Here is a 13,384-nt window from a genome sequence, read left to right as displayed (position 1 = left end):
ACAAATTAATGAACAACTTAGTATTCTTAGGGTTGTGCTAGCTCTTTATTAGACATGATTCTGTGGATTCTTTCTATAGAAATTAATGAAGCAAAAGCAGAATCTGCTACAAGAAAATTGTAAATTACTTCTAAGACGTTTTTAGACTCGAAACATTGTTTAAGCAAGAAACTGGCCTGCTAAGACAACCAAATGAAATGCTAATTAGTAATAGAAAAAAAAGGTGATGAATTCTCTGTTTTAACATAACCTTCTGAAGGAGTACTGCTCTTAAAGAAAGATGGTCTGTTTCACATGCTATGTTTTCTTGGAAAACAAAAATGTTTGGAGCTCTGTTGAATTGATTCGACTTTGAAGAGATGAAGGCTAAGGAGGTGAATCGTACGACTCTGTAAAAAAGGAAGACATTCAAGTTGTTTAAAAACTATGTTGGTTCAGATGATCATCTTATTGTCAAGATAAAATTATAGTTAATATTGCAGTGATGCTAGTGGAAAAATCAGTGGAAAAGAGAAATCAAAACTACGTTGGCTGGAAATTTTGAAGGAAAATAAAAAAAAAACATTATCAACCATCTTTTATTGACTTTTTATTAAATAAAAGATACTTAAAAACAGAACACTATTACTGTATAAAAATTTTTCCGAGTATCAATAAAATTTGTATTCATTATTAGAATCAACTTAATGTAAACAATTTTTTCAAAGAGAATTTTACTAAAATGTTGGTTTTATAAAGAAGAAATGTCAGTTTTTTTTTTTCGAATCCAGCAGCTGACCCTTAGATTTTCTCTAGCTAGGAGCTTCTTACAGCTCACTGTCCGGGTGATGGACAGTGTTGTCTGTAACGAGAGAACACTGTCCGGAGGCCGGGGCAGTGCACTGGAAAAAGCTCCGGGCGCTAATAACCTCAGCTGTTGATGCGCCAAAAAATAAATAAATAAATAAATAGTACTTACAGTTTAGGTTTGGCCATATTAAATTTGGAAATTTGAAAGAATAAAACAATCAATCAACTTGGTTGCGAAAATAATAATAATAATAATAATAACAATAAAATCAATTTTTATTAAAATTTAGAATATATTAACCATGTTAAACATTTTGTTATGATATTCCATAAAAATTTATTTCTGGAACATAGTTAAAATTGACTAAAAAATTATTGATCTCATTTTAATTAAATAATAAGATTTTACACCTGTAAAAGTGACCTGCTTATTTTAATGTCTTCAAAAAAACATTCAAGAAAAAAATAATTATTAAGAATTAAAAGCAAATAATAATAATAGGGATACAAATTTATGAGATATAAATGATTGTTTTTTTACAAAACATTATTTTTATCCATTGGGTAATATTTTATTATAATTTTAAATTTTTATAATTGTTAATTTATTTTTACAAGTACAAAGTTTTGAAAAATTGCCATTTTGTTTTTTTAAATATTTGTAAAGATAATTTGTAATGTAGTGATGTGTATTTTTAATTTTATTTAAAAATATTTTAATTGATTATTATCAGTATTTTTTTTGTACAACGTTAATGCCTAAATTATTTTCAAACTATCTGACTTTAAAAATCGTATTTTTTTCTAAGTTCATTTAGTATCTCATAAACAATTTATACTCAATTTTGAATTAGAGTAGCCAAGATTTTAAACCCCAACTTACGAGGGTCGTTTGAAAAGTTCGTGCAAAAATAAAAACTACTTAATTTTTTGGGGTAAACCTTTTTTATTTTCCAACATAGTCTCCTTTTAGGCTTATACACTTCGTCCAACGCTGCTCTAGTTTGTTGATCCCTTCCGAATAATAGGATTTGTACAAGTCTGAAAAATAGCCATTCGTTTCTGCAATCACCTCCTCGTTTGAATAAAATCTTTTTCCCGCCAGCCATTTCTTCATATTGGAGAACAAATAGTAGTCCGAGGGAGCCAAGTCTGGAGAATAGGGGGGGATGTGAAACGAGTTGGAACCCTATTTCCATTAATTTTGCGACCACAACTGCTGGAGGTGTGAGCTGGTGCGTTGTCGTGATGGAAAAGGACTTTTTTGTGGGCGTTTTTCTTGCAGCTCGGTTTTCAAACGGTCCAACAACGATGAATAATATGCACCTGTAATAGTCTTACCCTTTTCCAGATAGTCGATGAGGATTATTCCTTGCGAATCCCAAAAGACAGTCGCCATAATCTTTCCGGCCGAAGGAACGGTCTTCGCCTTTTTTGGCGCAGATTCCCCCTTGGTAACCCATTGTTTAGATTGTTCTTTGGTCTCAGGAGTGTAGTGATGTATCCATGTTTCATCCACAGTGACGAAACGACGCTTAAAGTCCTGCGGATTCTTCTGGAACAGCTGCAAACCGTCCTTGCAACACTTCACACGATTTCGTTTTTGGTCAAGCGTGAGCAATCGCGGCACCCATCTTGCGGATAGCTTTGTCATGTCCAAATGTTGATGCAAAATATTATGTACCCGTTCATTCGAGATGTCCACAGCACTAGCAATCTCACGCACCTTCACTCTTCTGTCATCCATCACCATATCATGGATTTTATCAATGATTTCTGGAGTAGTAACCTCAACAGGGCATCCAGAACGTTCAGCGTCACTTGTGCCCATATGGCCACTCTGAAAATTTTGAAACCACTTATAAACTGTTCTAATCGAAGGTGCAGAGTCACCATAATGTTTATCAAGCTTCTCTTTAGTCTCCTGAGGCGTTTTGCCTTTCATAAAGTAGTGTTTAATCAACACACGAAATTCTTTTTCGTCCATTTTTTGAAAATCACTCGACTTCCTCGATTCAAACGAATGCCAAACACAAAGAAATAGACCGATCTGGCTGAAACTTGGTGTGTGTTCTTCCAAGAGATGCTACTAACTAAACATAACCTCGATACGCGCCAGTAGTGCTATCTCTCTGACTTTGCACGGACTTTTCAAACGACCCTCGTATTTACCGAATTGTGCTTATTGTAGAGATGAACAAATAACTGTCATAGATCTTGATCAAAGATCTTTAAATCTACTTGCGCTGCAGATCTTTAGAAAGGCAGTAGATTTAGTTTTTTTAAATTTAATTTTCTCTTTCCCCTTTTTGTAACAAATAACTAATTCGAGTGTTGAAAGCCGCGCAAAAAGTTTTCATATTTCCCTTTTTATATAGTTTTCTTGCTTATGGTAAATTTTTTAAAGTTGGAACATAATTTAGAACTCTGTAATATGTCTTAATAACTCTAGCACTACCCATATACCTTCAGGGATACTGTTGCCCTTGTCAACGAGTCGATTTCACCTTAGCCGTACGAACTAGTGGTCATGGTAGTAGGTTTAGTACAGGAACTCGAAAAATGATAGCATTACGGAATGTGCAGGATGTACCATAATTGTCACAGTCTGTATTTTTCGTAGTTTTTCCATTCCATGTTCTGTAAATGATCGTAAATTCCGGTTTAGATTTTCCAACGACGAGCTTAAAACAAAAATATAGTTCTCGCCCACAACGTGACGATTAAACAACAATTTTCACAATAACTTACTTAAAATACTCGTTTGAACCAAGTATTTCGTATTAGTCAAAAGGAATTTTATAAAATCTTTATTCATCAAGCACTTTATAGTCATTATAAAGCAGTATAAGAACATATTTAACTATATTTAGTTAAATATAGTTTACACACTATTGTGTGTTATTAAAAAAATAAATAAATAACATTTTAAAATTCATACTAACATCTTCCATTTTCAGAACTTTCGCATCATAATTTACATGTAAATTACATAAATATTATCATAAACTGTATAAGGTATGAAATGAGATTGTAGCTTGCTCAATCCATTTCTTCTTAAACTCTAGAATGTATTTTTTTTTCCATAGTTTCATCAACAAATTTTGGTATTAACTATGAAACACAACGATTCAAAATATCACGTTACAATTAAGAGAATTGCTTGGATTCAAAAAAATATTTTAAACATCAACTTATTACATAAACTTCCATATTTGGAATCCAGTTGGAACATTTCGTTACATTTAAATGTTCAATCGAGAGAGAAATATCGATTAAAGGCTGGGATATTTGAAAACTGTGATTAATAGAAAGACAAAAGAAAATTGTTTAAAACAGTTTTTACTGAAACGTTAATTTTTTTTTTTTTTTTTTTATTGATGTCACTCAGTAGGTGGTCAAGTAGTAAGTTGTTCTAAAGGTGTTCTTTATTAATAGTTTAACGTAACAGCTGATTGGCATTTAAATAAACAATTTATAAAGTTTAAAAAAAAATGAATAAAAATTCTGGAGCCGTATGAGTGCAGTGGGGATTTTGAATAACTTTAATTACTTTAATATCTGGAAACGATATTGATTTTTAAAAGATTTTTTTGATTTTGAAGTAGTCTATGTATATTTATTCACATATATGGAATATGTATGTATATTCTATACTACATACAACATGGTGAACAATTTTTATTATGAGAACTTGAAAAAAAATCTATTTCAGAAAATTAAAACCTAATTTTGAAAATTTGTCTCAAAATTATACTATAATTTTCTTTTCATGGATTAAGATAATGTATTCAAGGAAAATAGAGTTGGCAGTACTGTGGAAAATGTCCATTAGATCTGATTTTTTTTTGAATACCGGTACTATGTCTTCCTTTTACTTTTCGGTCATAGAATTATTGGTTCTTATATTTATTAAACGGTTCATTTTCTAGTATGTTAAGTGAAAAGTGTTAAAATTTTCATAAAATCTAATGAAAACTTCAAATTCGTGGTCATATCTTAAAAGTTGGATTCCAATGGAAACCAATATGGGCTTCTGCAACTCAGATTATTTGAATAAAAAGGTAAGTAAAGATATTTAAATTGTTGCTTCTTTTACAGTTTTAATTAGAGATATGTAAATTACATTAGTACTATTTAAAAATCTCGTCTCTTCTAGAAGTACAGCTTCTTAAAATTTTTAATAAAATGATTCAATTATTAGTTAAATTAGATGATTAAAGATTTCTTTAGTAGTTTTATGTGGGTTTTAAGTAAGTTTTGTGCTTATATATTTTAATTCTAAAAAAAGAATAGTTTATTTTTAATTACATCTCAGCTAGAAATCTAACTTTGCTTCAATATTGCCTTCAGTTCATAACATTAGATTTTTATTTTGACTTTCTTTGACTAGCAAAATGCGAAGTTTTTAAATCCAATTTAATAATTTCGGTATTTAGAATGATATACATATGTTACATTATGATTCCATCTAAATTTGGGAAGTTGTGGGATTACTAACTTAAGGAAGTCTATAATATTTAAGTATTTTTTTCTAGTATTTTGTCAAAAAATTTATAAGACCCGATTAGCAGTGAGATTCATCTAAGCTTGGTACGTTCTCTGTTGTTCCCTTTCTTAAAAATTGGAATCATTACTCGAAAAGTTCACATTCTTTTGGAATTATTTAAAAAAATTAAGATATTATTCCTGTATTATTTCTGGAAGATGTCGGCAAGAAAAGAGAACAATTAGGTTTTAGTTCCTTACGTTTGAGACTAGCAAAGCTAATATGTATTGTTGGTTTAGTGGGTTCGATTCCCGGTCTTAGGCCTTGGATTTTATTTAATGTTTAATAAAAGAAATTTACAGTAAAGTATTTTTACATCCACGACACCTAATTAGGTAGTTAGACGTTAAGCCCCGCCTGAAAAAATAGGCGATTACTTTACTTTACTAGTTCCTTACATAATTGGTTTAGAGAACAGGTTTCGGTTTTTTTTATTTCCTAACTGATTGGCCTTTCAATAGAATTAACGGCTACAATACATCAAGATGATGGTCGCAATGTATTGTAGGTACGTTTAAAGTAGATTTGGCCTTTTTTCTTTTAGATGTCTTGTCGGCCATTTTAGCAACTAGAGTTATCTCTAATAATAAGGCTTGCTTATATTAATAACAATAATAATAGTAATAGGGGAAGGGATTAACTATGCGTTTAGCGTATTGGATTCCCACGCGGAGGTCTTGGGTTTGAATCCACCTGCTGACCCTTAGATTTTCTCTTCCTAGGAGCTTCTTACAGCTCACTGTCCGGTGATGGACAGTGTTGTCTGTAACGAGAGAACACTGTCCGGAGGCCGGCAATGCACTGGAAAAAGCTCCGGGTGCTAATAACCTTAGATGTTGACGCGACTTAAATCATTAAAATAAAATGGCGTTCAATGGAAAAATGAAAGAATCTATCCCGTTGCATTTTTTCCTTTTTGTGGCCTTAAGGCCCGTATAGATGTTCAGGATCCTCTATCAGACCATTTACGGTGTTGTGTCCTACTTGGGTTTTATACCGGAAGTACCCCTTTACTGAATGGGGGGGTTATTTCCCCCCACTTTTTTTTTTGTTATTTTCTCAAAGATGGCTTCAATGATTTTCTTGTAAACTGTGCATCATCATAGTACTAATCTATCTATCACCATAGCACTAAAGTACGCATCACCATAGTCAGGGCCGCATTTAGATGAAAAGAGGCCTCTAGGCTATACCTCTTATGAGGCCCTCATACAAACGAACAGACCCAATGAGCCGAACTCGTTGATCTTGACCAATACATTTTTATGTTTGTTTATTAGTCATATGCGTAGAATTTCTCCTTATTTTCGGTTCAGCGTTTTAGTGTTCACCGTTTTTAGAAAAGCGTAATTTTAATTTTGCCTAACAATTTGAATGTAGGCCTCTCTTGATCTTGAGGCCCTAGGCTGAAGCCTAATTAGCCTATAGGAAAATCCGGCCCTGACCATAGTACTGAACTTACGCATCATCACAGCACTAAACTACGCATCATCATAGTACTTATGTTAATCTACTAGTTTTATTTGGCAACATCCACGACAATTCAAATTTTTTTTTTTTTATGGACTAGGAGAGTGGATAGACATTTTTTTTTAATATACTGAAATCATTTGAGAATAATTTATTGCTTTGGCAGCCACGTATTTTGAAGAGGGTGTTTAAATATCTTGCTGAAATTTCGAATTAGATGAAAGTTTCAAAACTGGAAGTACCAATTTACCAAATGAATTTTTCACTCTTTTTTTTGCAATGATTATTTTCGAAACTTCCTGTACAGATCAAAATGTTTTATTTGAGTAATTTTTTTTAGGTTGAATTGGTTTAGGGCGTTTTGAGGTTCAAGAGAATTCACAGAAAGAGCAAGTCGTGTGAGTTACACACCAGATTTCTTCTTTTTAAAGAGATAAACTGCTTAATTAATCTTACAATGGGCGGGGCTGAATTAAAAATAACTTTTTATTAAATAAAAAAAAAAAGATGTCCTTTCATTTATAAATGTTTTAGTAGAACCGAAATGTTCAAGAGGGCGTTTATAAATAGCATCGCTTTTCCAGGATTTAAAATCGAACTCTGGAAGTTGGAAAATATTTATAAGTCAGATTTTATCTCAAAATAAATGTTTGCTGAATTTTCAACGAGAGAGCACTGCTCAAAACTTGAATTTTCTTTGCTTCCTGCCGGTGTGAACGCGCATATTTAAGCTCAGCTTGAATGTCACCTGTAATATTAATTTGTAATCGATTGTTTTCTTTCTCTTGATTTGGGTACGCCCCTGTAAGAAAAAAAAAACTATTGTTATTGTATCAAAATTTAAAAATCGAACCGATACACAAATTGTTCTTGAAGTATTGAAAATACTGAACTAAATTTTAGTCAAATGGAAGACAGTCATTAATCACAGACAGGTTATCGATAGCGTTTGCGTTAATTCAAAAATCGCTAAATTAACTCCACTGCCTCCAGTGCACCTGAATAACTTTCCTATACCTACAGTGGATATGGCTCATTATCTTGGACAAGTGACTCCCGTGAAATCCACACACTCAACCAGAATGTGTTTAAGAGACTACTTGACAAATGATCAAAACTGATTCTTACAAAAAAAAGAAAAGACTATGCTTAGCGCTCAATGTCCGGGTGATGGACAGTGTTGTCTGTAACGAGAGAACACTGTCCGGAGGCTGGCAGTGCATTGAAAAAAGCTCCGGGCGCCAATAACCTTTAGATGTTGACGACGCGCCTTAAATTATTAAACAAAAACTGTGCTTAGTCCCTACTTGCTTCTATCCTGGACTTATGGACTTAAAATGTATGGGAACCTACAATAGAATCCTAACTCTCCTGTAAAATATCCTACAAATCTTTTCTGGATATACCCATTTAGGTGAGCAACCAGACCATCCACGGCGACCTGCAAATCTCCTTTATTCCTGACCTTGCCCAGTACTGGCTAAATCAAATTCCCTCCCAAACTTTAATTACACCATAATTCCTTCCCTCTTAGGCTGCAGGTGAAGACGATGGTCTCGTGAACACCAAGCCAGTACTGGGCATCCTTTGAATTTCATTTTTTAATTTAAACCGACATAAGATGGTCATGGTTGGATGACCTTTTCATTTAAGCCTCCACAGATTCTGTTCTCCAGGCCAACCTGACGTACATAACTTGCTGGAATCTTGCTCATTCAAACTTCTAGAGGCTAGAGCACTTTTGGCCAACTCAATACAACTTATAACTCAAATTTGTGAAAAAACATTTTAATTTCTTCCACTTGTTCCATTATGGTTTTGATGATCATTTTTCAAAGAGTTGAAAACTATCCTGTCGGTGCTTATTGAGGCACTTTTTATCATCGCCATTGAATCATCCACTTAAGCAATTGAAAGCTATCGAATCGCCAGCTTGGTTATTGTGCACCAATCAGCAAGCTTTAATTAAAAATAGGACACTTTCTGAAGGTCTAATTTTTTGTATAAAGTATCTCTCATTTTAATGTTGATTGGTCCAGTATGTGTATTTGTTAGCCGGTCTTTGTATTAACTTTGTACTTTTTATTTTTTTCCTCCATCTTTTGAGAACTTTGTAGCTAATAAATTTGTATACACTTACTTCTTTTGTGACCAATAACAAGCAAAAAAAAAAGTATTAATAATTTAAGTTTTCCTATTTCAGGCATGACACGGACAGATGGCAGTGCAGTCGCAGCCGGCCGGTACACACCAAGATCGATGGGTGGGGATAGAAAATATTATTGTGCCGGGGTGGAATATGGGGGGTAATAGTGACGGAGTGGGAGGTGGTGTGCTTTGTGGGTGGGGATACGTTTAGCTCAGTGGTGTGCTAGGCACGGGTATGGAACCACAGAGCAGTTCATCCCCGCCGCATGATTTTATCCGGTAAGTGTTATTTTTATGTATTTACATTTTTTTTTTTTTTGTATTTACATATTTTTTTCTTTTGTAATTGTTTGCTTATTTTTGTATTTTTTTACTTTTTTGACTGTTTTTTTTTTTTTTTAAATAATTTTATTTCTTTTTACGTTAATGGACTATTATTATTGTTTTTTTTTTTAAATTCTATTTATTTTAATAGATTTGTTTGTTTTCTATATTTAGAATTTTGAAGAAACTTGACGGATTTATGATCGTACACGATTTATGATCGTACACGTTTTTGCTAAAATGTTTCTCACAAATTATTATATAATAAACTATTTCTATTTAATAACAACGGTGAAATAATTTTGCCATTGTTTCTAAGTTTTGAATATCACGTTTTACATAAGTTCCATTATTTGAAATTACCGTAAAATTATACGTTTTTATTTAGAATTTTGCTCAGCCTCACTAGAGTGATTCTAATGGTTTTTTGAAAAAAAAATAACAAAAACAAAAAATAAACCGGAAGTGAATATTTACATTTCCTCAGCCTTCCCAACTTTTTTTTTAAAAAATGAATTTTACGTAAAAATCATAGAATTTCCATTTTTCTTTAAACTTAAGAAACATCCGCTTTATTCTAAACTAAGTTTTTCGTATAAACTTGAAATCTACGTATTAAAATTTCTAAAAATTATTTTAATGTTTACCAAAATATTAAGTGAATGTTTACTAGCTATTCAGTTCAAATGTATTAATGTTTTTAAAGAAGAGATTTTATTATATATTATTTGTACGTTTAAAAAAAATAAATAAATCGATATTACTCGATTTATCTTTCCTAATTTTTTGCTCGCATTTTTTTTTTGGCCAAAGTGTAGTTAAAAGGCGCTTAAAGCTCAGCTGCTCATGCTACTAAAGCTGTTTATATCGATTCTACCAAAACAATTTGTCTCAGTGACCCACTGACTTCCTGTCCGAACACCTACCTTGAGCTTTTTTTTTTTTTTTTTTTTTGCAGATTTTCTTTCTCTATTAGTTTTTCCAAACATTTTCTTTTTATTCGTTGTTTTTTTTATTTTATTTTTCTTTCAAACCCTAGTAAATTAAATTTTTAACAGATTTTGGGGAATATTTTTTGGCTAAATTATTTTATTTTCTTCTCTTGCTTTTTTTTTTTTTGGATGGTACTAAATTGCTTAGCGGAAGTGAAAATCAGTAGCCGGAATTTCCTCTTTAGTGAATGTCGTATGTTTATTTTTTCTTAGTTGTTATAAGTGAAAGTATTGCAGTCTTATAAATTACTAATTTTCAGTTTTTCCAAGCAAAAACACGCTTCAGAATGTTGTACGGTCGTATTACATCTATGATACATTAAAATCAAATATCTAGCTAAATTTCTGTGTTAATGTCAGTATACTGGAAGTATCCACTAAACCAACAATACATCTTATCATTGCGGGTCTAGTCTCTTAACCGCCTAACATATTTTACTTTAAATTTCTCATATTAACCATTAAATAAAATCCAAGACCTATGACCGGGGAATCGAACCCACTAAACCAACAATACATCTTAGCATTACGGGTCTAGTCTCTTAACCGCCTAACATACTTTACTATAAATTTCTCATATTAACCATTAAATAAAATCCAAGGCCTAGACACCGGGGAATCGAACCCACTAAACCAACAATACATCTTAGCATTGCGGGTCTAGTCTCTTAACCGCCTAACATAATTTACTATAAATTTCTCATATTAACCATTAAATAAAATCCAAGACCTAAGACCGGGGAATCGAACCCACTAAACCAACAATACATCTTAGCATTGCGGGTCTAGTCTCTTAACCGCCTAACATAATTTACTATAAATTTCTCATATTAACCATTAAATAAAATCCAAGACCTAAGACCGGGGAATCGAACCCACTAAACCAACAATACATCTTAGCATTGCGGGTCTAGTCTCTTAACCGCCTAACATAATTTACTATAAATTTCTCATATTAACCATTAAATAAAATCCAAGACCTAAGACCGGGGAATCGAACCCACTAAACCAACAATACATCTTAGCATTGCGGGTCTAGTCTCTTAACCGCCTAACATAATTTACTATAAATTTCTCATATTAACCATTAAATAAAATCCAAGGCCTAGACAGATGGAATCGAACCCACTAAACCAACAATACATCTTAGCAGTGCGGGTCTAGTCTCTTAACCGCCTAACATAATTTACTATAAATTTCTCATATTAACCATTAAATAAAATCCAAGGCCTAGACAGATGGAATCGAACCCACTAAACCAACAATACATCTTAGCAGTGCGGGTCTAGTCTCTTAACCGCTCGGCTATCGTGGCGCCCTTACAGGTTAGAAACATACAGTAAATTATTCTCAAATCACAGTATCTAGAGTAACGGCTTCCGTATTTTCTGTGTTTATCTATTTTGTAAACTGTAATCAATGTACAAAGAAGAAAATGAGATGAGAGATCGGGTAATAGTGCCAATACTCACAATATATGCACATACATACATACATACATACATACATACATACATACACACACGGAAATGCATGTACAGTGAACGACGACCATCCAGAGATAGAAGCTAGTTAGTTTTTGCCACGTTTAGCAATGTTTTCAGACAGCAACCATCCTAGGAGATGGTCGTTATGTGTTGAAATGGTCGCGCAGCCCACTTTAGTCTGCGATGTGGATTTGGAAGGAAGTGCTTGTAGTAGACATGTAGATATGATCAGAGGGTTGTAATGAATGTTCTAGATTTGTAATTGAGTTTTATATAGCAGAGATTGGGGTCTATTTCCAGAAACGAGAGGAATATTTAGAAAGAGTGTGATTGTAGAAGGGGAGCGTTAACTGCCTTTCTTAGAATTTCAGACTAGTTAGTAATTTTAGAGTAGCGGCTTAGTGATATCCGTCACTTCCTGTTTGTGGTTTATCACAGGAAACTCATGGGTGACATAAGCGAACGAGTCAAATTAGAACTTTCTGCGCTTTTTTTTTTTTTTTTTTTTTTTTTTTTTTTTTTTTTTTTTTTTTTTTTTTTTTTAGGTTTTCACGCACAAACTCACACGGCCCAATTAGTGAAAAACACTTTTCCGGACTTTTCAAAAACGGATATCACTCGTGGAAAATCTGCACGAGATATATGAGAAAATAAAAAGTACTTTCCTCATTTCCCAAGAGAACGCCTAGTAACGGAAGCTGATTGGCCATCAGATTAATCGTAAATTTTCCTTCTTGTTTTTCTTAATATAAAATAATATTATTTAAAAATCAAATTAAGATGAAAATCTATTTAATAAGAATGATGCCAACAATAATTAAGTTCCCACGCGGAGGTCCCGGGTTCGAATCCAGCTGCTGACCCCTTAGATTTTCTCTTCCTAGGAGCTTCTTACAGCTCACTGTCCGGTGATGGACAGTGTTGTCTGTAACGAGAGAACACTGTCCGGAGGCCGGCAGTGCACTGAAAAAAGCTCCGGGCGCCAATAACCATAGATGTTGACGCGCCTTAAATCATTAAAAAAAAAAAATAATAATAATTAAGTATATCAGGAAAACGTTTTTCACTAAAATCTTTTAAAAAGTTTAGCTAATTATTTATTATATCGCACCAAAGATTTCCTGTGTATATTTAGCCGTTTTTATTGGTCAATATTTTGTGGGTTTGTCCTTGAAAATGTAATGTTATTTCAGTGTGTCTGTGGAAACTATAGGTTAGAAAAAAATCGATTTCTTTTAGTAATTCTTTATTAATTAAGATGTTAGCTTTTTTTTATGTATTTAAATTTAGATTAAATATATTTTGTACGGAATAATTTTTATTTGTATTAAAAGGTACAAAATAAATGGGAAAAATTTATGCCACAGACGAAAAGCTTAGTTAAGCTAAAATGTTAGCTTCTGCAGCGTAAACCATAACAGTGGCTTTGTGCTGATCTAGGTCTGAAGTTGCTTGGACTTACTGAGCTTTGGGAACTTTATTTTTTCCTCCATTTATTTATTTATTTTAAACTTCTTTATCCTTGTTCGTCTTTTCATGAAGAAAATGTACTTATTCCTATTTTCTATCGACTTTTCCATCGTAAATAATAGGATCTCACAATTCATAACTTTTCATTGAACTCA

At 32.7% G+C, this 13,384-nt stretch overlaps 1 protein-coding gene across 1 annotated transcript in view; it reads left to right on the top strand.

The window, feature by feature from the left end:
- The first annotated feature begins 8,968 nt into the window (after window positions 1-8,968).
- The window catches only part of Eip78C (Ecdysone-induced protein 78C), a 310,196-nt gene continuing 305,780 nt past the window's right edge, over window positions 8,969-13,384 (top strand). Inside the window, exon 1 of the mRNA XM_074120117.1 lies at window positions 8,969-9,235. Coding sequence (XP_073976218.1) covers window positions 9,192-9,235 — 44 coding nt within the window. The 5' untranslated portion in view covers window positions 8,969-9,191. The remainder of the gene's footprint in view (window positions 9,236-13,384) is intronic.

The sequence above is a fragment of the Rhodnius prolixus genome, unplaced genomic scaffold, assembly GCF_049639745.1.
Source record: "Rhodnius prolixus isolate KJV_2025 unplaced genomic scaffold, Rpr scaffold_2, whole genome shotgun sequence".
NCBI classification, from domain to species: Eukaryota; Metazoa; Arthropoda; class Insecta; order Hemiptera; family Reduviidae; genus Rhodnius; species Rhodnius prolixus.
The sequence above is the reverse complement of the archived record's forward strand: the minus strand, read 5'-3'. Positions and strand labels throughout refer to the sequence as shown.